The sequence below is a fragment of the Pinus tabuliformis genome, chromosome J (genome assembly GCF_031772625.1).
Source record: "Pinus tabuliformis cultivar Carrire ecotype Pingquan chromosome J, CPIR1, whole genome shotgun sequence".
Lineage (NCBI taxonomy): Eukaryota > Viridiplantae > Streptophyta > Pinopsida > Pinales > Pinaceae > Pinus > Pinus tabuliformis.
In genome coordinates this window covers 255,868,565-255,895,656 of record NC_142295.1, presented here as the reverse complement: position 1 = coordinate 255,895,656, position 27,092 = coordinate 255,868,565, and the positions used below count along the sequence as shown (strand labels likewise).

The 27,092-nt window shown below is 38.7% G+C and overlaps 1 protein-coding gene across 3 annotated transcripts in view; it reads right to left on the bottom strand.

The window, feature by feature from the left end:
* Positions 1-5,282: 5,282 nt before the first annotated feature.
* LOC149226739 (uncharacterized protein At5g02240-like) overlaps positions 5,283-27,092 on the bottom strand; it is a 94,783-nt gene continuing 72,973 nt past the window's right edge. For all 3 annotated transcript variants that reach the window (XM_089377581.1, XM_089377582.1, XM_089377583.1), the window contains 4 exons: positions 10,603-10,689; positions 10,340-10,437; positions 5,696-5,805; positions 5,283-5,482 (listed from right to left, as the gene is read on the bottom strand). In XM_089377581.1, coding sequence (XP_089233707.1) covers positions 5,405-5,482; positions 5,696-5,805; positions 10,340-10,437; positions 10,603-10,689 — 373 coding nt within the window. In that variant the 3' untranslated portion in view covers positions 5,283-5,404. The remainder of the gene's footprint in view (positions 5,483-5,695; positions 5,806-10,339; positions 10,438-10,602; positions 10,690-27,092) is intronic.

Here is a 27,092-nt window from a genome sequence, read left to right as displayed (position 1 = left end):
TCTAAGTAAAGTGATCCCACCACCCAAATTCAAACCAAAACCCAAGTGCAAACAATAACTAGCCTAAAATCATCTTAACTAAAACAAAGTTAAATTATAAAGAGAGAGCCCTCTCTGAGCATCAGGAAGGCTAGGTCCTGATCTCCAAAAGTGGTTTGTGGTTACCTTTGACTTTTCTTCCTTCTTTAACTTCGAAAGAAATATCAGATTGATAACACTATCTAAATTGTGCAAGTACACAATCTTCAATATGGTGAAGATGTTCATTGATGTGATAAGCATGATGGGGATGATGATAACTCTAATGAAATGGTTGGAAGCCACGAAAGATTCTCCGATGACAAAAAAATAGAAGAGATCTCCCTTAGATTAAGAGGGAGTCTGGATAAAGAGATGCTCCCTGGTTGAGACGCAGGGCATAACCTGGTTTTGATTGAAGAATGAATTTCAGAGGATATGTTGCTGCATGGAAGTAGGAAAGAAAAGTGTATGATTGAGGAATCTTCTGTCAGAGATTCGATTGATAGTCCTACTATGAAAAGTTGAGAAGCAACATCAAGTTGGATGGAAGACCCCAGAGGTTTGTATTTGATTATGTACATATGAAAGTATATTATTAATTGAGGTTGCATTTGTATAGGGGAATCTCTCGAAGATATTGATAGGATGCTGGTTACCAATTTGTTTGATTGGGAGAGATTGGTTATCCTTGATTTGTTGGATCTAGAAGTGTTGAGGCTTTATGAGTGAAGCATTGCCTAGGAGGACATTTGGCCGACACTTTGTGTTGATTTCTAGGTACCGAAGTTGGAAAAGGTGGTGTTGATTATAGATATCTGTTTTTGGATACACACTTGGATCTTTGGGTTGGTGGTTAGGAAGTAAGTTTGATGGTACCTAGAGAGGCTGAAAGCTTTAGTCCATCTTAGTCCCACCCAGATAGATTGCCTTGGTCAGGAATCTAGTCTGTGGCATTGCGGTGCCTAAATTATTGAGAGACCAATGGATAGATTGCCCTGGTCAGGAATCTAGTCCATGGCATTGTGGTGCCTAAAGTTCTTCATGGTTCATATAGCTGAGATCTTCCTTATACTTGTATATGATGGATACCTCCCTAGTTAAGAGGGAGTGTTGGGGAGTGTTGGAAAATGTAACTAGGTTCAGTCTTCATTAAATGTATTTGAGTCATCTTGTAATGTACTTGTCAAAAGAATAAAGAAAAGATTTATTATTATTATTATTATTGTGACTTATTAAAGCATGGGTTTCATGCTTGGGTCACCATGTTTTAGGTCAAAGTCCCCATTGAGAACTTCTAGGATTTATTCTGAGTCAATAGAGTCATTGTTCTTTTAAAGAGACTCTTCTTGGGCTTTTGAATCGTGTAAAAAGGTTTAGTATTGAGTCAAATATAATTTATGTATCCTCCACATCAAGTCGGCCTATAAGAGATCAAGTCGGCCTAAGGACATCAATTCAATATCCCTTGAAGCCTATAAATAGAAGCAAGTCGAATTCATTTGGATCATCTCATCTCAAGCAAGTTCAATATCTCTAAGGAAGTCAGAGAAGTGCGAAGTGGGTGTAAGGAAGCAAAAAGAAGTGCGAATTGGGTGGCGTCTAAGGAGAAGAAGAAAAAATAAATTTTGGTGCCTCTCTCTCTTTGTTTCGCGCCCTATTTTGGGAGATCGAAGTCTTCCAAGTTTCGATGATGCTGGAGGCTCCCTGATGCCAGAAGCTGCTACATAGTCAAAGTTGTTGGAAAGGAGGTCGAAGATCTGGGATGCTAACTTGGTGTGGAGGGAAGGTTTGGTCTTTGTCTAGAGTGAAGAGTCTCAAAGAATATTATTGAAAGGAATATATTTTCGACGGGGTTTTCCCTTCGAGGGGAGTTTTGCCCTAGCATAGTGCCTACATCTGGTGTCCATTGTTTTATGTGCTATTGCTTTGAAAATTGCTTGATGAACTAAAAGAAAGAAGATATAAAGAATCATAATTGCAAATCAAGAACATCACAAGTAATTATCAAGAATAAGAAAATATTTCTGCCTTTCTAATTTTCTAACACTAATTATAATAGGTTTCCCTGCATTCGTGTGAATAGAGTGGATTTTAAGATTTTGAAACAAGGTATTTCCAACTTTCATTTGTTGATGGAACCTCTAGAGGAAATCCTAGAGAGGCAGCAGGGGGAGGGGTCATTTTTGGCCCTGGAGAAAAAATGGCATTGCAATACGTGTGGGGTCCCGAAAAATCCACAATAACCATGCAAAGTGCCTTGCTCTTTGGAAAGGCCTTGAGCTTGCTTTAGAACGTCAAATTAAGCAACTCATTGTCTTTGGGGATTCTTTATTAGTTATCTGCAAATTCCATAAGGCAGAAAAGACTATTAATTCTCTATATCCTCCCTTGATCCTTAGGATCCAAGCTTCTTTGAAAAATTTTGAACAGGTGAAATTTTATCACATTTATGGAGAACTAAACTCTAATGCTGATGATTATTACACTCAAAGGGTCATTGGGGAGCGATCTTTCATCTTCATTCCCCAGATTATGTTTTTGCTTGGATCCTCAAAAGGCTCCCACCTTCATCTTATATTGCATCATCGAGCCCATCTCCAGTCTCTTCTTTCCATGGTTCTTCATATGTGTCTTTTTCTGATGAACAGGTGACTCCCTCTCTTGGCTATGCACACTCTCTATTGTCATGTCTATTTGATTCACCTTGCCCTCGCATTATCTCTTCCTCTTGGTTGTGGCATTCTCCTTAGAAAGTATGAGGATTAATTTAATTTCTCTGCCCTATGTGAGAATTAAGTCACTTCTCTTCTGTCCTGGTGATATTTTCACTGCAATGTCATATCAATGGTTTCATATCGGCTTGTGCCATAGTTTGCGTTTCAATTATATATGGTTTTACAAAGACAGTTCGTCCATCAATTGAATTCCCAAGCCTCTACCGTTAGTGACTGGAATTTCATCTATGTTGGTTGTGTCGTTGTGGTTTTCCCTTCACTCAGATCTCCCTTGGCAGCTTGGCAATCCTCTGTTCTTTTCACTCCGAGCTCCATGGATGGAATGACCAATAGATCGGATCCGCACAACGCTCTTTGTACCTCGAAGATTATTGATAAGCTCATGGACTCCACGTAGGCCCTGGTTTCCACAATTAACCTAGAAAATATGATTGAGCATCAACGTTATTATTTTCAATTATTTGTGGAAGCCAAGCTCTTGGTGCATCATGCAAATATGGAGGACTTGTTTGGACAAGTTCAGCGAGGAGTTTCGACAACTCAGTGCTCGGGTGGCGATTCTGGAAGTCTCGAATGCTCATGCAGGAAGCGCTGTTGAGGAGGCCAATGTCGTTGGGGCTCGTGTTGGGCGTAGGAGTTCTCGTCTAGCTCGTGAATTAGAGAAAAATTGTCATTGTCCGTGGTGAATCCCCCTCTTTTGTAGAGGTTGTTTTCTTGGTCTGTAGTTTGCTCTGCCTTTGTATGGTGTTATAATGCTTGCATGCAAATTTTGTTTTTTGTTGGGCTCTTTTGGTAGCATTTATGGAGAACATATTTTTAGTCTCAAGAGTATAATCAGTCATGGAGACAATAAACACTCTGTTTACTCCTTTGAGGATCTTCCTTTTGTTTATGACTCAAGATGTAAGGGCACTTACTCAAAACCGAGACTTTTATTAATATAAAGCTATCTATCCATTCTGTTAAAAAAAAACCATTATGTTTAAAATATCTACATAACATTCTTGTATTCCAATTATTTTTTGAAACCCCTAAATAATGGAGCAGCCCTTTGCATGACCACTCACTATAAAGGTGGTTATATTTATCCACTAAAGAGAATTTGGGCATATGACGTTTCTTGAAGAGGAATATGCTCACATTCTTTTTTTAACATAATAGGCATTTCTTGCATACACTACTCCATCATATCCACCACTATCTTCACAGTGATCATGCAAGATTTCCCACGTTAAAATTTGTTATATTCCTCTATTGGATGAGGATATGTCCCCCACCAAAAAGCTTGTGTTCTCTGCATTCCTAGGTTTCAAGGACTTGGGGACCCTTTGGAACGTCTCCAAACTGGTAGGGACTTCATCAAGGAATCAATGAATTGTTGGTTATCGCCAAGATATTTTGGGAAAAGTTTAGGGATGTCCCAGACATATTTCAAAATTTTTCTGGGGAGATTTCAAAGATATCTTGGGCATATATCCTCAATTTTGACAATCATAGACATTGATGACTGGACAATACGATTTTTTTTGCCATCCATTATTTTTGTATTGCAGTGAATCTAAATTTGTTGTACAAGTTGCAACTCAAAAGATGGGTTTTGTATGATGCATTTCAAATTGGGATTATAGTGATTTAAAAATTGTATTTTTAACAACAAATTACAAGCAAAGCCCTTATGGCAAGAAAACAGGAAAAAATCATTTGGAAAGCTTGATCCTCGTGGTTATTGCTTTTGTTCCCATTTTTTAGGTCATTGCAACTCTTATATATTGTACATGGATTTCCAAGAGCCATTCAGGTCCATTGCTTCAACAATTCTAACCTCAAGCATTGTGAAAACAATAAGATAGTAGTGACTTAGATTGGGCACTAAATGTTTGAATAAATTCCTATTCAATCACCTTCTTAATCTAACATATGAATCTCTCTTTTTACAAAACAAAATTTACAAGGTCTATTGAGATGGGAATGCCTTTTATGTTTTAACATAATCATCATTAACAAGAAACATGAAGAAGAAAAGCTACTATAGAGATAGTTCTCTATCTCATAGACCCTTCATTGACCTTATTGCAAACTGAAAATAGTTACACTTAAGTTTCTTAAAGCTAAACTACATTTTTCTCATGTAGCAGCCATATATGGAATGACACAGCCCTCTTTTAAATTGCTAGGCATTTTTCAAAATTGACAAGTGTGAAGATTGTGCATAATACTATATAATATAGCTCATTATGCTTACAAGCTTGAAGCAACTACAAATATTTATGGTGAATTCTAAAATTTTAATATATATATATATATATTTGTTGTCCCCAACCTGCTGTTCCCTGAAAATTTTGGGTGTGTGCACTAGCTGTCCCTGGGACGTGTCCTGCCATCCCTGTCATTCCCGTCTTGAAAACCAGTGCAACATAGCTATTTTTCTTATAATCCACTTGCTGATACATAAGCTTCCAGTCAATCAACAAAGCATTTCCTTCTCACATCATATAGAAACCAACAAACATCTTGAACGCCCAGAAATAAAAGCTATAAACTGTAAGATTATGATTTTGTCATATTCATAATGTAGATCAAAGCAGAGAAATGCCTTCAGAAAAGCCCATGGCAGAGTTATCTTTAAATACAATCGCCAAATGCTTCAGTCATGCATTCAACTCTTTTAAGTTAGCATCTCTAAAAATCTTCTCCCACTTCTTTGGATCAGTTCCTGGTCCAACTCCCTGTTTCACCAACTTTAAATCAGTAATAAGAAACTACTAATCAAGAAAATACTGCACTTTGTGTTAGGTCACTTACAGATAACAAGTTTTTGACAATAATATATTATGATTTTTTTTTATTTTTTTTTTTCAAAAGGATGAAAACGACATATTTTAGTCATTTTTTCATGAATTGATTCTGATGCCATTCAAGTGCATATATATGGACCTTACCTCAACTGAGTTGATCTCATAAGTCTGACCAATCGTACACTCTAAATATAATGCTTGTATGCATGCTTCAGCTACATCAATCCTGCTAGCCTCTCCCACCAGTTCATCCCCTATCCGAAATAAAAATTAGGGTCTATCATATCTCTAGAAACTCCATGTAACAATAGTGTAAGTAGAACTGAAAAGAAATTCTCTAAACAAAATGTGACAACTGATAAAAGATCATGTTATTTTTATTAATTGATGATTTTCACAAGTTTAAGTTTAAGCTGTTTGATTGATAATTTTACGATACTTCTCAGCAAGCTTTGATTAGCTTGTGAGACGCTTCTAATTCCATGAAAACGGTGCAGTACAGTTGGCTTCGCAAGCTGTGGATATACTTGTAAGCATCTTAGCCTCTTGGCAGAACCACACCTCTGCACCAGTTTTGGAATTTACTGTAAGCAAGCAAATTATGCGTCTGTGGTTGATCAACTATGTCGTTGGGGCTACAATTAGTATAGTTTTCAGCATCCATTTTTGAAAACCATTAGCAACTATGTTGCACAGATATGGATACAGGTACAGTGTCTGATACAAATATAACAAATTTTCAACATGGTCTGGATAAAATATGGTAGAATACAACATTATGTCTGCATGTGTCTGAAAGAGTGGGAGAGTAACTAAGAGATAATTTAAAAATACTAATTATGGATCTGCAAAGAAAACCAAAAACAGAGAATTCCCCTTAATATTAGCATGTAGGAGTTTGGACATCATATGAAAACATTACACACAAAATGAGTGTTTCATATGTGATCACTCTACCATCTGAAGTCTACAGATTCACCACAAATTACATATCATCAATAAAGTACTGAAGCTCCACAGATAGGCAGGCTCAATATTTTCCGTCACATCTATTAAAATTTATTGCATGCATAAATGGACGTTGGATATGGTAAGTTACCCACATGTTCTTGCACAGAAATGCATGCAACCAGTTAACGTAAAGAAGCAGCTCATTGGTTCAAGTGAAATCCATTATTGTTCTGCTAAAATATAAGCCACTTGAATTAGGGAGGTTTCTGAAAATCGATACAGTATGACAAGCAACTAGTTTGAAAAAAACATGAACAAGGAAATGGATATGTGGACAGAGAGAGAGGCATCAGACATCTCATTATAAAATAATTATTCACCAAAACATGAAGAATAAGAGGATCCATGAATAGGGTTTGAACCTTGTTACCCACCAAAAAGTGGGTAACCCATAGGAGAAATTTTTTCTCCATGTTTGACAAACAGCCAACCAGCAGCCCTACAATGGTTTTTGGATAGCTTTATGTCAGAGTTATCCACCTATTGTTCTGGTAAATGCTCTCTCCCACCTAGCATTCTTCTTGAAGAAAGATGGGTCATCTATCAACATGTACTTTAACCATTTTAGCAATCATGTGATTTCATTTAATGCTAATGGCATATTAATATGAATCAAGGGGCGAATTGGATGATTGACCGCTCCTAATTGTATCCTTGTTTCCACACTTCACCTGGGATGTTAGCCTTTGACCCTAGTCCAATGGGCCCTCCTAGAAGGCCTTCTGGTTTAGGAGAGGCACTAATATGGTTCACCTATTGATATAGCATGTCCATGGTAATCCTACTTACCACTTTCCATCCTTCCTTGCTATTCATCTCCATTCTTTGGGTTGAATTTCATTGGTCATTTAGATTGGCACCCTATATTCATATCCTTGAGTCGAGGCACGAAAACTTGGCCCTGGAGGTTGATTCAGCCAAAAGAATGATAAACGCGTATAAAGACACAATGGAAAGAAAACATAAAATGCAAAAGATGGCTAGCACTTATTTAGCACACGGGCAAAAGCCTAATATGAGCTCTACCCCCCTCATTAACCATCACCCAATTCCTCAAGCGAACTTATGAATGTTCCAACCCTAATGAGCAATAAAATTCTACATCTTTAAGGGGTAATGGAAAATAAAAAAGGCAAATTGGGCCTAGATTTTTCATGAAAATCATTAAAGTAAAAGGCACACCAGACGAGTGGCCATAGTAGGGCGAGGAAAGGGGTAACTCATGCCTCCACAATTGCTCCCTCCTTACATCATTATACTTGGGATGTTGGACCTCCGTCAGTTGGTTACATCGTTGTGGCATCTTCTTTGAAGTCTTTCCCACTCCATGATCATATTATCACATGCAACTATGGACTTATGAGTCTACCTAGGACATGTCACTCCCCCTGGAGGTTGGAAACACATAATAGGGTTGTTGACCTAATCATCTATGTTCCACCAAGACTCCGGGATGGGGGGATGCGGATGCGAGGAGATGCACAAGGAGGACGTGTGGCAATACCATGAAATTTTAGGAAAATTTTGGGGGGGGGGGGAACGTTGAGGTATATGATTTTTTTAATAAATAAATAAGATTTTAGAATGATGAATATGGATCAATGTATTTCATTATTGAATCTCGTGGTGTATGTATGAATGATGTATGTATCAATATGAATGATGAGTACAGATCTATGTATTTCATTATTTAATTCAATTACATATGTTTTTATACTTTCATGGGGGGGCGCAGGGAACATCGAGGTATATGATTTTTTTAATAAATAAATAAGATTTTAGAATGATGAATATGGATCAATGTATTTCATTATTGAATCTCGTGGTGTATGTATGAATGATGTATGTATCAATATGAATGATGAGTATGGATCTGTGTATTTCATTGTTTAATTCAATTATCTATGTTTTTATGCTTTCATTATTGAATATGAATTTGAAGTATCAATATGAATGATGAGTACAGATCTATGTATTTCATTATTTAATTCAATTAATATGTTTTTATACTTTCATTATTGAATATGAATTTGAATTATATAATTCAAATTCATATTCAATAATGAAAGCATAAAAACATAGATAATTGAATTAAACAATGAAATACACAGATCCATACTCATCATTCATATTGATACATACATCATTCATCCATACACCATGAGATTCAATAATGGAATACATTGATTCATATTCATCATTCTAAAATCTAATTAGTACTAAGCAAAATTGGCCATAGTAGTTATTGAAGTTTAAAGACTGGAATAGTAAATTGATATAACTCAAACTTAAAGATAGTAGAGAGTGACAAGTCAAAAAATCAGTCTAAGGTCATCGATATCTAGAGTCAAGACTCGAAAGTTATAACTGAAAATAAAAAATGGGCAATGAGCATTAAAGGGGCATCGCGGGGGAGGAAAAGCAACACTCAACTGGTAAGTCAGATAGCGCCGTAGGGTAAGTTGAGTAAAGGTAAACTTGGTAAGTCGAATGAGTGAGTTAGGGATTGCAAATTAGTTTAGGTTTTGATATTTGTTATGTATTTTTCTTTTTGGTTTTTATTTTATTTTTAAAATTTTTTGTTTTGCATAACTATAATTTTTATATATATATATATATTTTTTAATTTCAAGGGTTATTAGACAAAATTGAGGGGGATGCACCCCCCCGCTTGGTGCTCTTGATTAAATGCTACTTGCAGACCCTCATACATGATAGAATTCAGTGGAAACATTGCAATCCCCCCAATCCTGAAATCCTAAAAACTGTTAAGTCTGATGGATTTTGAGTGGGATCTAAAATTCCACTTTCTCCATATGAAATCAAATGAGGTCAGAACCACTCTCAAACATCCCGAGTCAATTAATGGTAATGTTAAAAATTTAAGTAAAAGGATGAAAATGAAAAATAAAGGAGAATGTCACTTTCATCACTTTAAGAATTGAACATTACCATTGATTACATAGCATTTGTAGGGCCCTAGGGTTGAATATTAAGCTCCCCACTTATAAATTATTGCTTTCAAGCAAAATTAGGGGGGTAGTCCTTTCTAAGATGAGGTGCCCACAATCACCTCTTTTGGGGAAACACATCCCCCACACTAGGGGAACCTTTTCCCCTATGTCTTCCCGCATCTCCCCAAAAGGGGGGATGTGGTGAAACATTTCCCCGGGTGTCCCCCTGTCCTAGTTGCGTGCACCCCACCTTGGGGGACGCATCCCCTTGGAACACTGCTTCTCCTGAATGCTAGACACAACCCTATGCAAAAGACATTCCAAAGCTACAAAATCAACAAAGAAACATGAAGAAAACAAACAGAAGAGAAGAAAAAATTTTGCACAGAAACTGCCAAGATACACTGTCAAGTAGAATGACAAAATTAACAGAATTACAATATGTTCAGTAAAGCCTTCATATACACCATATTCACATTTTCATGCAACCTTCCATAAGTTTCTAAAGCATAAATGCTTGCACTGTCATTAACCCTATTCTTGAAAGCATTGCTCGACATAATAACTGTGAAGTGGCTAGAATTGTCTTCAACACTGGTTGTCTATTTCGATTTCTAATGAAATATGTTTTTTATTTGGGTTAAGTAGATTGTTGGTTTTCTCTTTGGAAAAAAAAAAGAAAAAGAAAAGATTGTTGGATTTCTCCTTCAGATTGGTCCCTGCACTTGATTATCTCTGTGTGAAATAACGCTCAATTAATAAATCTCAGAAACAGCTAATAGATGTAGTGAATGTGGTGAAAACAGCAGAATTATTAGTATACCTTGTCCAATCAATACAGCACGGCGTGTGCCTGCTGTTGCTTTAAGCAAAGTGTTCAGATCATAAGAAGTATATGGCCCATCCGTAAGTCTTCCTGGTCTGCAAGTTGCCATCCACATAGAACAATATTTGATGCCATCATTATCCAAAAAGTCTCTTAATGGTGTTTAGTTGCTAGAATAGAAAATTTGGGATAATCACACTTTTTTGTTTCTTTGTAATGTAGAATAAAATGCTTCTTGGCCCTGCAAATGAGAAACTAACCTAATAATTGTGAAAGCAATGCCAGAACTCTGAAGAAAATCCTCCCCCATCTTTTTGAACTTTAGCACTCCAAAGAGGTTCATAATGCTATTGAAACATTTTCAAGTTAATAGTAAACCCTTAATCAGCAAATTCATCATCATTAAAATCAACTTATCCAAGCTAAACCAGTTCAATATTTAAAAAAATAAAAACATAAATTACCCACAAAAAAAATAAAAAAAAATCGAAATGCCCACTGAAGCCTAAAAATCTGTATACAGCAATTATATAGAAGTTAGAACCGAATTACAAAAATCATTTCTTTTGAGGAAATTTGAATTTTTTTAAAACATTAAGAAAACTGAATTAAATATTTTGTATTTAATTTATTTGTCCGGAAACAACATTTATAAATACATCTGAGCCATGATAATAGCATAAAAATTAAATTTTTAGAGGACATTCACACTGAACAGATTCTGTCAGGCCTAGGAACATTGGTGTTGTGATTCAACCTACAGGCAGAGAATCAAAATAGTTTTGGGTGCTGGAAATGTTGGTGACAGTGAAATGTGAGAATCAGATAAATTTTGTGTGACAGGAGGAAACAAAGAGGACACTGTGGGCTCATCGTGAGCATCTAAAACCAACACCAGCGTGGTTATTACAATAGTAGTTGTGAGTTAAATTAAATTTTAGTGTTTAAAGTCTAATTGGAGATGTTAAGGAATTAAACTCTACAACATAAACCTCTGGGAGAAACGTCATTTTGTGCAATAGCAGGAGGGCTAGGTCAGACTGGGCATGGACAGACAAGACAGAACAGCATGGTTGACAACAATTTTGATGATGGGCAGACAACATGAGAAATATTCCGCAAATTGTTTGTTGGGCAGACATCACATGCAGAACAAATATGTTAGGTTAGTCAGTAACATGTATTCAACAGCAAAATAAAGCAACTTTAACGTTTTGCCTAATTTTATACATCAGTGAAGGGTTAGTAGAATTAAAATGTATATTGTGGAAAAGTGGACTTGGGCTGCACAACAGCACTCTAATTCTGTATTGTTGGCAACATCGATGCTAGAGTTTGATGACAGAGCTGGCATGTTTGGCATTAAGGCTAAATGGAATAAGGTAGCAGCATGGAGGTTTTGCAGGTATAAAACAACTGTAAACATGTAGGGAGCAAAATATTAGATAGCCAGAATTGGGCAGCAGAGGAGAATTCGCAGATATAAAACAACAGTAAACATGTGGATAGCAAAATTTTAGATGGCCAGAATTGGGCAGCAGAGAAGTTACAGCGTGGTATTTTGGGACGTATGACAGTATAGATCTTGCAAAGTATGGACCGGTTGCTGGGTCTGAAATCACAGCTTGGGCAGCCATTGGAACGAGATCTATGATGTGGGCAACCGGACAGAGTTTTCAAATCTACTGCGGCAAGAACAAATGTTAGGAGTCATCACTGGAGGGATATGTTTGCTGGCACGTGTATGTTGGAAGTCTTTTAGAGGTGATAGTAAAAGTTCAGAAATGTAACCATTTCAGACTTGGGTTCAGACCACTGGAGGCAGATGTGGGAAGCTTAGAGTCGTCTGTTGAGCTAGGTAAAAATGTTGCAGAAGAGAGGTGAGAGATAACAACAACAAATAAGTAATTTTTCTGGGTTCCTTTTTGGCTAGCAGGCGTTTCCAGGGGAACTCTCAAGGGTAGAGCCAACTCTGAAGTGAACTCTCACGGGTAGAGGCAACTTTTGCTTAAAGCTATGAAAATCTCCCAGAGTAAGGGGATGAGGAAAGCCATTGAATTCAACTTTACAAGGATGTTTCAACTTTCCACGGAAAAACAATTGCAACCAATGAACTGACTGTAATAGCAATTTGCAGTTATCCCTGACCATCCAAGTGTCCCCTGGGAGGGGACCCTTTCATGAGAGAGTGGCCATAAAGAAAGGAATGAATTTCAGCTTGAAACCATGCCCAAAATCGTCCAGGAAGTTGAAATTTCCAAAAAACAAGCTGCACTGTAACATTCTTACCACACAATATATATAGTACATACAGAAGTAGTAATGCCAACTTAGAGATTCAGAACTTGGAGATGAAGCCTTGGAGAGTTAGCTGAGACATCAACCAATTTGGAAGGACTGTGCCTCATTTAAACATCTATGTGGGGGTGGCTGGCTACTGCTTCATCAATAATTTGCTGTCAAAAGTAATCTAGAAAATTTTGTTGGTAAGGAGACATTTCCAAGTGACAAACACTATTGCTGATTCATAAAGGAGAAAACAGACTCCACAAGGTAGCCACAGCACTGGATTATCGTTCTTCTTCATCTGAAGGTGTTTTCCAGGCAGGAAGTGCATCTGGGGGTTAGGTTTATGTTTTGGGGTTCAAGTTTCAGAGTTTTTTTTTTTTTTTAAGTTTGTTTGCGTAAAAGTAAAAATGGCAAACCCACAAAATATAACAGTGTTAGATTCTCATTAGTTTGTTGATCAGAAATTCAATAAGCAGGAGGGAAATGTTTATGGGCATAGCTGCCTCAAAGCATATGAAGGATAGGAAGGATTTAATTTATTTCCTTTGTGAAAGCTTAGGTCGAGGACACAGATTTGGTTTAGGTCACTGTTACACACCCAAGTATGTAACCTCTTAGACAAAAAAAATCTCCCATTCTGACCAGCTTGCCAACCAGCAGCCCTATGATGATCTACAGATAGCTAGCCTCAAAGGCCTTCCATCCATGCTTCAGTCAGTGCTTTATGACATGTAGCCTACTCATCAAATGAATGTGGGTCATCCATTGTAAGGTACATTAACCATTCTTGTAATCAAGTCCTTTCATTTAATGTTTGAGGGCATTCTAAGATGGATCACAGGTTCAATTGGATGATATACCACTTTTGGTTGCATCCTTGTTCCCATGCTTCACCTTGGTGGTTATCCCTTGACCCCAATCTAGTGTGACATCCTTAGGCCTTTTTTTCCACTATCCAGAAAGGGCACAAATAGGAGGTATTGATTGATTTTCCATGTCCATGGTAATCCATACTTAACACTTTCCATCTACCCCATTGTATCTGCATCCCATCTTCAAGTTCATTACTGTCAACAATATTGGCTCCCTATTTTCCTCATTCTTGAGTAGGGGCATGGAAACTTTGCCCTAAGAGTTTGATGCGGCAGAAAGAAAAGAAAGAGCATGAGCAATGAAGATAAAATGCAAAAAATTGGTTGGGATATAATAAAGTGGGTGGACAAAAACCTAGCTTGAACTCTATCCCCATTATTAGCCCTCACCTAGTTCCTGGCTAATGCATTGAGCAATCCAAATGAAAGAAACTTTGATATCCCAACCCTGATGAGCAATAAACCACTTCATCTTTAAGGGGTAATTGATGCAAAAATAAAAGCTTGTAGCCCAAGCTATGGAAAAAAAAAGAAAACCATTAAAGAAAAAGAGCACAACAGGGGTGGTAAAAATAGGCCAAGGAAAGGAGTAACTTAGGTCCGCAATTGCTCCCACTTCACATTATAATACTCAAGAATGATGGAATTTCATAACTGGTACACATAATGTGGCATCCTCCATGAAGTAAACTCCCCACCATGCCACTGACCACTTGCACCTATTAATTGATGGGTCGACCTAGGAATTGTTCCTCCCTTTAGGGTTGTGTTACCATCTATATTCCATGGAAATCCACATGTGATCAATGGCCTTGATGAGTCTCGCATGGATGTATGGCCCTTTTCTTCACCTCTAGATGTTGAAACGCTAATCCAAGAAGCCAATGCATTAGCTTGATCGATGATGTGCCCAAAGGACTCAAGATATCCCTAGGTTGGCCTTATACCTACTTTATGGGCATTGCCTTGTTCCAAAGCCCGGACGAGGATGGAGATCCCTTAAGATGATTTGGGAGGGTTGGCACACTTCCTTTTGAGGCTAACACTATGCCCTAGGGCAACCACGTCACCCATGCATGCTATAGGAGGATGACACAAGCCTTCTTGATGATGACATCTTGGTTGAGGAGGTGTTAGTTGGAAATACACCCATGCATTTTATGATGTCCCTTGGAGTGAGGAGCACTCTTGGACCCACTTTGTCGCTTGATGGAAATGCCCATTATTGGAGAACAAGATCATGTGGTGAGCCTTTTTCTCCCACACATGTGGAGGATTTATAACATTTTTATTATGATTTATCATTTGTAAAGCCATCTCTATCTCATTTTGTGACCTATTAGCCTAGTTGAATGCTTCAAGTGAACTTTTAGGGCTTTTTCATTGTAAATTAATGAAAATGACTTGATTGCCCTCATATAAATAGAGGTAAGTCATTTTGATTGTATCATCATCACACACTCACTCCTCTTTTCTTCAAAGAGTGTGCACTAGGGTTTTTCTTCTTTCTCTTGGACTCAATGGCTAAATAAAAATGTGACTTGTCTTTGGTGGGATATTTATTCCATGGAGGGACACTAGCTTGTGGATTAATGAAGTGACTTTTGCATGAATGGTGTAAGTTTAATGCTATTTTCTTCCATTTTGCATGTAATTTATGAAATTAGAGTTTATAATGTGCCATATTAAAAATTGAAATATCTTTCATGAACTCTTATTTCTATATGTTTATACAAAATTTTTCATTCAAGAATCTATCAAAGGAACTTGTTTTCATGCATCATTTAACCTTAAAGATCATATGAAAGAAATCGCCAATGTTTCTAAGTGAAGCAATTGTATTCCACCTATCTTCATCCAAGGTCCTCCTACCTTAACCTCACCCTAATTGACTCCATTGCCCAAATGAATGAAGGCATTAGTCTTCTTGTGTTGATAATTCTAAATTTTCTCTCTTTTCTTCTCTCATAGTAGCTATGGTTAGGTTTCGGTCTAAATTTGCATTTAATATCATTTTTGTACCTATACTCTATTGTCCTTTAGGTAGGAATTGCATTTATTAATGTTTAAAAAGCAAAATTTATCATTTACTATATGTTTTACCATCCAATTTAGGTCTGACGTCTAGGGTTTATGTTGCTATTGTGTGCTTTTTCAACCATTAAAAACTTAAAGTTGAAATATCCCTTGCTTACCTAATTGATAGCCTTCAACCCTCTATTATAGGTTATTTCTTGGCTGTTATTTGGTTTTGCATGTTGTAAATCTTCCCATCTTTGAAACCCTAACTCATAACAGTCTTTCCTTAGTTGACTGGGGTAGGTGGCATATGTTCTTGAATACTTGTAAATCCTATCTTGGCCTCCAAGGCTTTGCTAATACCTTATTCCATAACCATTAAGCTCTTATCACCCTTCGGCCATCTTTTATTGCAAATCTTTCTAGGTGATATTGCTAGCAAGATACTTAGAGAATCTCTTGTCTTAGTAACCCTAGGTCATCTATCCTCTAAGCCTTGCCAGGGAAGCCTCCCTTGTGGGGGTAATATCCTACCACAAAACTGCAGGAGAGAAGCCACTGAGGTGATAGTGGTGGTTGATCTCTTTGATGCCCTATGACCTACACTGCCTAGTGAAGTTTTGCGCTAGGCTGCTAGATTTTGCAGTAACATTCCTCATAGCTCCATGTGAGGTGGACACTGGTCTTCTCTATTGACTTCTTCAAAGTTCAACCACAAAATATTCATTTATTTCTTTTAGTTATTTGTTGCAATCTAGGATTTTAGAGATTTAATTCATTAGATCTAGATTGCTCTTTGTGAAAGTCACTAACTTTCATATCTAGTTGCAGTGAACTTGTTTTAATATCAAATCATTTTGTTTCACAGTTAAATCCCATGTTGATTTGCTTATATCCTCTCTTGATTAAGAAGGATCTATCATTGAAGGATTTCTTAAAATTTGGGTACCAGAGGACAAGTGGTTCCCTAAGGCTTTGATATTTGGCCTAGGGAAAAGTGTCCAAATTTATTTTTACTTTTCTCCTAAAGTGACTTTATAAGTGGTAAAGTCAATTTAATTTAAAAGTGACTTTATAAGTGGTAAAGTTGCATTCTAATTTAAAAGTGACTTTATAAGTGGTAAAGTTACATTCTAATTTAAAGGTGACTTTATTAAAGTCAATGAAGAATTAGAAAGTGAAAAAGTGACTATGGAAATAAAAGGCTAAGTGGGTCTTTATTTAAATGGGTGAGTTAAAAATAGAAAGTGATAATTAAATGCACATTTATTCTCAGCCCTAGATCTAAATGAATCTTAGCCAGTAGATCTTAGGGTAACCCAAAAGGTCATTTCGAGAGTTAAAAGGAGAAGAGAGGAGGAAAAGATCAATTCATTCTTTCATGAGCATTTAAGAGAAAGAGAAGAGAGAGAGGAGAAAATTTCTGAACAATGAAGAAGTGAAGGAGAGCAGCAAGATGACATTTCAGCAAATCTGGGCAACAACATTTATTGGCACATATCCCAAGGTAAAACCGTACAGTAGGAGAAAGGCATGGAAATCGAAGAAGAGGGACAACAGCAAGGGCACGAATTTCGAAGCAGATTTGGGCACGAATTTCAAGACAGTCATACTATTGAAATCCGTATGGTCCGTACAAGAAGTTTTGGGCATGTTTTTTGAGGCAGTCGTACTGCATTTAATGTTGTTTTATTGCTGTAAATTTTTTTGTTTTGGTTGTTTGCTGATTGGCACGATTTTCGAGGTGGAGTTCAAGCACAGAAATCGAGATAAGTTGTAATTTGTGGTTGCTGGAATTTTTACTGTGTATTTCAGTTTCTCTGTAAAAGCATTTTCAGAAATAAAGAAGAGCTCTCAAACTGGTTTTCCCCAAGAGTTGTAGGGGGTTTTTCCAGGGTCACATTGACCAAAAATCACTGTGTTATTTTCTGTGTGTGGCTGTCATAATTTTGCTGTGTTTTATTTCTGCAATTTCAGTAGTTGTGAAATCTCTAAATTTGTGTTTTCAGAAAAATATTATCATTTCCAGATTTTAGAATTTTTATCATGCTTGGATTTAAAACTAAATGCATGGAATAATAAGGAAAATTGATAATCGGAGTGGGAGTTGAAATTTCTTCATGGTATCAGAGCTTGGTTCGTTGAAAAGTGCAGTTTGGGACAGCAAAGTGAAAATTACAGCAAGCTGATTTTTACACAAAAAAACAGAACCTTTACTACAAATTTGAAAATTTCATTTTGGTCAAACAGTGAAACATGTCTTTGGGTTTGAGAGTTGAGGACAGATTGGATGGGCAGAACAACTACAGTGCATGGAAGGAGAGAATCTAGAGCATCTTTGAGGAAGCAGAAGTCTGGGGCATTATGGTAAATACCACACAGAACCCAGTAGTAGTACTTGTTGACCTTGTACAGTTGGCAGAGTTTAACAAAAAGAATGCTAAGGCAAAAAGATTGATTTTGGAAGGAATCAAAGACCATGTCATTCCTCATGTGAGAGGAAAGACTTATGCACCTAAGATGTGGACAGTCTTGACCAGTGTTTACCAGAGCTCAAATGAAAACAAAAAAATGGTCCTAAAGGAGAAACTGAAGGCCATTAAAATGTCTAAGACCGACAGTGCTACAGCATACCTCACAAAGATCACTTCAGTGAGAGATGAGTTGGCAATCGTAGGTGAAATCATTGCACCCATTGAGTTGGTGAGGATTGCTTTGAATGGTCTTCTCAAGACTTGGGAGAATTTTGTGCATGGCATTGTTGCACGGGAAAACCTTCTTGATTGTGGGAGAGGTTGTGGGATGATTGCATTCAAAATGAGATCAGAAAGAACCATATTGGGGCAGCCAAACAGGTGGAGGAGGATGACAATGTGGCATTGTTAGCAAGAGGCAAGAAGGGCAGAGCAAAGAAGCAAGCTTCCAATAGTGGAGGCAAAGGCAAAGGTAAAGGCAAGCAACAGAACAAGGAGAATGACTATTCAAAAGTCAAATGTTGGAATTGTCAAAAGTTGGGATACTATGTTGTTGTGTGTCCAGAGAAGAAGAACAAGAAATGGAAAGACAAACCCATGACAGCTTCTACAGAGATAGAGAGCTTTGATCGAGAGTTTGGGTTCATAGCTTGTGAGGCCACTAATGCAGGATCACCTGCCATACAGATTCAGAGGGAGTGTGCAGTCCCCGCTACTAGCAGATCATCTTCTAGCATTTGGTATGTTGACAGTGGCGCTTCCCACCACATGATAGGAGTCAGAGAGTACTTCTCAGAGCTTTCAGAGGGTGATACTGATATGGAGGTAGTACTTGGTGATGACAACATTGTTAGAATAGTTGGTGTGGGGACATTGACATTTGATAGGGGACCCAAACCTCCCTTGAAAGTGTCAAATGTTCTATATGTGCCTGGAATGAAGAAGAACCTGATATCCATCTCAGCACTTGAGGACAGAGGGTATGATGTGTTGTTCAGGAGAGGGCAGGTGCTTATATATCCTAGGGGAACTCCAACTTCTTCAGCTAGGGAGATTGGTGTGCGCCATGCCAAGGTGTACAAGTTCACATTCCAACCCCTGATGGCATTGAGTAGTAGCACCCGACACAGGACTGACAACAGATCTAGCAGTTCAGAGTTATGTGAGATTTGGCATCGCAAGATGGGGCACATGTATCATGGGGCCTTGAGTACATTGCGGGAGATCACCACTGGTGTGCCAGATTTCAGTTCTGATCACCCTGATGTATGCAGAGGATGTGTTATGGGGAAGTTTGCCAGATTCCCTTTTCCCAGCGGTGATAGCAGAGCGATCGGGATCCTTGACTTGATTCATACCGATGTGAGTGGTCGGATGTCTCATGTATTCTTGAGTGGCTATGAGTACTATGTTTTATTCATTGATGACCACTCTAAGAAGACTCGGATTTATTTCTTGAAGACCAAGAGTGAGGCCTTCAAGCGGTTTCAAGAGTTCAAAGCTCTTGTGGAGACCCAGACAGGTAGGAAGATCAAGGTCCTCAGGTCGGACAATGGAGGGGAGTAGACCCTTGGTGAGTTTGTTGATTTTTGTGCTGAGGCAAGCATTAGGAGGGAGTTCACAGTGCCTTACTACCCCCAACAAAATGGGGTTGCAGAGAGGAAGAACAAATCCATTGCAGGGGCTGCCAAAGCCATGCTTCATGATCAAGGGTTACCTTTATTTTTGTGGGCAGAGGTCTGCAACACTACTGTTACTTGCAGAACAGGAGTCCACATCATGCCTTGGGGAATGTGACTCTGAAGGAGGCTTTTTCTGGGAAGAAGCTTGATGTTGGGCACTTTTGTATCTTTGGGTGCCTTACATATTCCTATGTCCCCAACGAGAACAGGACCAAGCTAGAGCCCACTGTAGACAAGGGCATCTTTGTGGGTTATACCGAGACCCCGAAAGCTTATCGGATTTATATTCCTGCGCAGAGGAAAGTGGTTGTCAGGCGGGATGTGAAGTTCGAGGAGGAGAGATCTTTCAAGAGGTCACGGGAGTTAGACTATCCAGAGTCACCAGACCCTCGTGAGAAGCTGAGTCAATCACAGGGATCCAGTGGTCAAGGATCAGGGGGTACATCGATTATAGTGTTAAGTCCATCAGTGAGCAGTGGCTCTCAAAGTCAAGTGGGTGGTTCTTCAGGCAGCATGCAGGGCAGTTCGCAGAGCAGTTAACAGGGTAGTCCACTAATGGACAATTCACACAGTACTTCAACATCTACAGGCACAGATTCAGGCATGAGGTCAGTTGGCCGGCCTTCAAGAGTTCAGGCTTCTGATGATGATGAGGATTCTTTCACTTCGGTGGGAGAAGTATGCTCAAGGAAGAGGAAGCCCAAGTGGCTTCAAGATACCTTACGTGAGGCCACATCAGTTGCTAGGCCAAAGAGACAAGTTAGAGAGAGTAAACCACCTGAGTGGTTCTGTAGTTACATGGCATTGGTAACAAGCATTGTTGACTCCGAGCCTTCTAGTTATGACGAGGCAACTAGCCAAGCAGGTCTGGAGACACGCCATGATTGAGGAGCATTCTTCTATTATGAAGAACGATGTTTGGGAGGTAATGTCGAGGCCTGAAGGTAAATCAGTTGTTATTTCCAGATGGATCTACAAGATAAAGCATGCTGCAGATGGCAACATCGAGAAGTTCAAGGTTCGACTTGTGGCGAGAGGGTTCTCACAGGTCGAGGGAGTTGACTATGAGGAGACCTTCACTCTCGTAGCTTGGTATACATCTATCCGCTCCATTATATCAATTGCAGCAGAGATGGGTTGGAAGATCCACCATATGGATGTGAACACCCCATTTCTCAATGGCTTCATTCAGGAGGAGGTTTATCTTGAGCATCCACAAGGCTTTGAGGTGCAAGGGAAGGAGTCCCATGTATGCAGATTGAAAAAGGCACTCTATGGCCTGAAGCAAGCTCCTAGAGCTTGGTACTCGAGGATTGATACATACTTGCAAGCCCATGTCTACACCTATGATCACTAACTGGAAGAAGCTTCACACTTCTGATTCCGAGTTGGTGGATCCTACTCTATACAGACAGTTGATTGGTTGTTTGATGTATTTGGTCAACACTCGACCAGATATATGTTTTGCAGTTAACACTATGAGTCAGTTCATGTGTGAGCCCAGGAGAGTGCACTGGGTGGCTGCAAAACACATTCTTCGTTACTTGCAGGGGACTGTGGATTTTGGTCTGGATTATAGACAGGGTGATGGAGTGAGACTGGCAGGGTACACGGATTCAGATTGGGCAGGTTGTGCTTTAGATAGGAAGAGTACTTCTGGGTGTTGTTTTGGGTTGGGTTCGGCAGTTGTGTCGTGGATCAGCCAGAAACAACATTCAGTCGCATTGAGCTCAGTTGAGGCAGAGTATATGGCCATTGGCTACTAGTTTGGCTAGTTCTGAGGCCATATGGCTTTGCAAGACGTTGTTTGGTCTATTTGGTCAGGCATTGAGACCTTAAGTAATTTACTGTGATAATTAGAGTTGCATAAACTCACAGAGAATCCAGTTTTTCATGACAGGTCAAAGCATATTGAGATCAAGTATCACTTCATTAGAGACTATGTCCAAAAGGGAGTTGTCAAGCTTGAGTACATTTCCACAAATGAGCAGGTATCAGACATTTTCACCAAAGCCTTACCACGGGGCAAACATGTCTACTTCAGTGACAAGATGGGAGTGGTGAGGAACACTTTCCTCGGTAAGAGGGAGTGTTAAAATTTGGGTATCAGAGGACAAGTGGTTCCCTAAGGCTTTGATCTTTCGCCTAGGAAAAAGTGTCCAAATTTATTTTTAATTGTCTCCTAAAATGACTTTATAAGAGGTAAAGCCAATTTAATTTAAAAGTGACTTTATAAGTGGTAAAGTTACATTCTAATTTAAAGGTGACTTTATTAAAGTCAATGAAGAATTAGAAAGTGAAAAAGTGACCATGGAAATAAAACGCTAAGTGGGTCTTTATTTAAGTGGGTGAGTTAAAAAATAGAAAGTGAGAATTAAATGCACATTTATTCTCATCCCTAGATCTTAACGAATCTCAGCCATCAGATCTTAGGGTAACCCAAAAGGTCATTTAGAGAGTTAAAAGGAGAAGAGAAGAGGAAAAGATCAATTCATTTTTTCATGAGCCTTTGAGAGAAAGAGAAGAGAGGGAAAGGAGAAAATTTCTGAGCAGTGAGGAAGTGAAGGAGAGCAGCGAGAAGACATTTCAACAAATCTGGGCAGCAACATTTATTGGCACGTATCCCAAGGCAAAACTGTACAGCAGGAGAAAGGCGCAGAAATCGAGGAAGAGGGACAACAGCAAGGGCACACATTTCGAGGCAGATTTGGGCATGAATTTCAAGGCAGTCGTATTGTTGAAATCCGTATGGTCCGTACAATCTGTACAAGGAGTTTTGGGCACATTTTTCGAGGCAATCGTACTGCATCTAATGCTATTTTATTGCTGTAAATTTTTTTGTTTTGGTTGTTTGCTGATTGGCATGATTTTTGAGGTGGAGTTCAAGCACAAAAATCGAGATAAGTTGTAATTTGTGGTTGCCAAATTTTTACTGTGTATTTCAGTTTCTCTGTAAAAGCATTTTCAGAAATAAAGAAGAGCTCTCAAACTGGTTTTCCCCAAGAGTTGTAGGGGGTTTTTCCAAGGTCACATTGACCAAAAATCACCATGTTATTTTCTGTGTGTGGTTGTCATAATTTCGCTGTGTTTTACTTCTGCAATTTCAGCGGTTGTGAAATCTCTAAATTTGTGTTTTCAGAAAAATATTTTTATTTCCAGATTTCAAAATTTTTATTATGCTTGGATTTAAAATTAAATGCATGGAGTGATAAGGAAAACTAATAACCAGAGTGGGGGTTGAAATTTCTTCAGGATTTTCATCTAGATGTAACAATTTTTATTTCAAATAATCACATAGATCTATTCTTAACGGATTAATGAACATAATTGATGCCCTTGTCAAGTTAAAAACCTGATATTTTCATTTATGTCATTGACGGAATCCATTGTCTAGAGGGCTGACTTGGTTTTCAGCCCCTTAATCACTGCAAACTTAATCAATTTCTGGTTTTTTTTTACATGTATGGATAAGATCTAATAAAATGAACTGAACATGCTTTAAACTTAGGCAAATCTTGTGGTTAATATCTGCTCTTAAGTGCTAGATAAATGTTTCAAGGGATTAATTATTGCTACAAAATTTTTGGGGTTTGAATTAGCTAGTCGTTTTGCAACAAACTTCATTTAATTCACCTTAAGTTTGGAATAGATGCCAATACTCTTGAAATGACATGTTAGAGAACACTAAAATTTTATGGATCACATTCACTCTTGCTAGTTTTATCTGCATATTGATGACTTAAAAAACATTAATTAGTGTTTGGCATTCAAAATTTCAATCTATTGATCATTCCATTGTTTTATGATACCAATGAATCACACAAGGTAAAACAACTTAAAAAGCACTAGAGCAATGTGCTTTAAAGTTTAAACTGGCAAAATCTCTTCTTACTTCTATGCTATGCGTTCGGAATTTCCTATGGTGTAAACAGTGAAATATTTCTCTTTGGCATAAAACTTTTGAGTACCATATGCTGATGATCAATAGATCTTAACTCTGGGAATTTTTTCAAGGTTGAATGTGTTTACCGCTGATATAAACTACTGGTCAACTAAGAGATTGTGAGATAGATCTTATTCATATCCAAGGTCATACGAATGCTGGTACAAATGTTGTATTTCCTGATCTAATGACTCGCTATGTTAATTTTCTTGAAACTCTGCAACTCCTTAGATTAATTACTAAAAACAAGGCAATTAAAAGCTGAAACCAAATTTACTTTCGCCAAGATACAGAGTTTCTTAACAATCTATAAGCAGCGGAAAAACACCAGAGATAAAAACATATGCACACAAATTGAAACGCTTGATTTACCCAAGAAACCAAAAGGGGAAACTTGCTTTCTTTGTTGTGGTATTTTTATTGATTGTTCTTCAGAAAATGGATCTATTGCAATTCACGCTACTTTCTGCAGCCAACAATATGTCTCTAAGAACATAATTGTTCTCCGACTGAATAGCCTTGACTTGCCCTAAGAATCCTTGATCCCTACTCCACAAGCCTTGTGCACTGGAACCCCTATTTCCTTGCGTACTTCCTCCTATTTTCTAGCGCAAATCCCCTATTTCCTTGCGCACTTGTGGCCTCCTAAATCATAGCGCACAAGCTCCTCAATTCTGTGCACACACACACAAAGAATTGATCTCTCAAGAATGATCGATCTTATGCTTTAGTCCTCTTTATAGATAGAATTTGAGCATGCAAGAAGGCCCAATTCAATTTAGAAGTGTGAGTTGTGATTGCGAGTTAACTGAGAGGTCTACTCGTTCTCTCTCCAATCAACACTGAAGACATAACTCGTTCTAACTGAACTTGTAACTACCATCTCGTCCCATAGTCAAACTGAAGAAGGCTCTTCTTAACTGAAGCTCCAACACTACACATGCAATCTTGATGATCATTCCAATAAACTGGAAAGAAACTCATCATAAATAAAGTCTATCTCATGAACTCGCACTCATGCTAGAGAAAGAAAAATTTGTGGTCTTCACTGGCTAAGGCACAAGCCAAAAGACCTTCACTCACTACATTTTCAACACTCCCTCTTAGCGAGGAAGGGATTTTGTACAACTCCCAACTTATCTCTGAAATAGACGAAACTGCCTCTTGCTAATGCCTTGGTCAAGATATTTGTTGTCTGCTCCTCTATTGGAATGTACGGTAGCTTTACTATCCCTTTCTATACAAAATCCTTGAAATGATGATACTTGATCTTGACATGCTTGGAGCGATCATGAAACAATGGATTCTCAGAGAGCTTAATGCAACTCTAATTGTCACAGTGTATCATAGTGGACTCCATCCCCTGCTTGAAAAGTACCACAAACAACTTCCTCATTTGGATTCTCAGAGAACTTAATGCAACTCTGATTGTCACAGTGTATCATAGTGGGCTCCATCCCCTACTTGAAAAGTCCCACTAGCAACTTCCTCATCTGGATAGCTTCACACACTACCAAGATGGCATCCTTGTACTCAACCTCTGCTGAATTGAGTGCAACTAATCTCTGGTTCTTGTTGAACCAATGTTGAAGACGCAACTTGAATTACTCTTCCGATCTGTGGAGCTCCCTACCCAATCTGCATCTATGAAGCCCTCAAGCCTCACTTCATCAACTTATTTGTACCATAATCCATAATTTGTTGTGTCTCCAAGATATCTCAACACATGCTTCGCAGAAACCCAGTGAACTATGGTCGACTCTATCATGAACTATCTCAACTGGTTCACTGCAAAACATATGTCAGGTTGTGTGTTGACTAAGTACATCAACAACCCAATAAGTTGCATGTACAATGTAGCATCTACTCGCTCTACTCTGCTAGCATCCACCTTCCTCCAGTTTGTGACTAGAGGCGTGGTCATGGGCCTACAATCCTGCATATGAAACCTCCTGAGGATCTCTGTAGTGTACTTCCCTTGCCCCAAGAAGATTTCCCCATCACCCTGCCATACCTCTAGCCCTAAGGAAATAGTGCATAAGCCCTATATCCTTCATCTCAAACTCTCTTGCAAGGTCTGCCTTACAATCCTAGATCAAGTTGTCTGCTCTAGTCAATATAAGATCGTCAACATAAAGCACTAGAATGAGTGGAAGCCCTCCAACCATGATGTAGTACAAGTTGGCATCTGACTCGCACTTAATGAAGCCCAATCCTTGAAGGTAGCTATCAATGCAAGTGTACCATGCTCTCAGAGCCTGCTTGAGCCCATATAGAGCTCTCTTCAACAAACATACATGAGTGTCTCTACTAAAAATCTCAAACCCATCAAGCTGCTCCATATAAATCTCTTCCTCAACTACCCTATTGAGAAATGTTGTCTTCATGTCCATCTAGTGGATCTTCCACCTCATCTAAGCTACAAATGCCAGAATCATCTTGATGGATGAATAACAAGCCATGGGGGAAAACGTCTCATCATAGTCAATGCCCTCAATCTGTAAGAATCCCTTGGCCACAAACCTGGCCTTGTACTTCTCCACACTCCCATCTGCTCCATGCTTCACCTTGTACACCCAACATGAGCCTACTACTGATTTTCCCTCTAGTCGTGGCACAATCTCCCAAACATTGTTCTTCATGATGGAGGAATATTCCTCCACCATGGCATCCTGCCAAACCTGCTAAGAGGCTGCCTCCTCATAACAAGAAGGCTTTGTGTCCAACAACTCAGTCATCAATGCCATATATCTGGTGTACCTTTGTGGCTGCTTGCTCTACCTGAACATAGAGCTAGGAGTCTCAACTCGCTCCTGGGCCTCTTGAATCAACCTCTCGGCCCACTTGGCTCTCTTCCTCCCTGTGCTGGGAGTCACTGACTGAGTGGTTACCTCCACTCGTCCTGGTCTCTCCTCATCCTGCAATGACTCCTAGTCATTTTGTTGTGCAGTTCGCTTGCCACTTGGCTAAGACTTAATCTATGATATTGGTTGAGGCTCTTGCTTGGGAGCGAGAAGCTCCTCCTCAAGTACTCCAACCTGCTCTTGCTCTAAGGACTATCTCAAAACACTATCCTCCTCAAACCTCACGTCCCACCTAATAATTGTCTTCTTAAGTGATGGTATATACACCCTCTGATAACTCTCTTCTTGAGTGATGGTATATACACCCTGTACACCTAAGATGTCTCATTGTAACCCATGAAAATTCCCTTTGTAGTTGTGCACTCCATCTCCTTGCTCTCTTTGGGCACTATTACTGCTCAAACTAATAGGGGTCCTAGAAGGGGATCCTATAGAGAAACTACTAGGTCAAGTGGCAACAATGGAGCGATAGCCCACTGTAACCTCAACTAAAGCCCCTTGGTCTTTATGAACTTTCACCGATGCAAGGATTTCCAGTATGAGAAGAATCACTAGAATGCGGGGTGATTCCTGAAGCCTATTCAAAAGAGAGGCCCAAATAATGGGT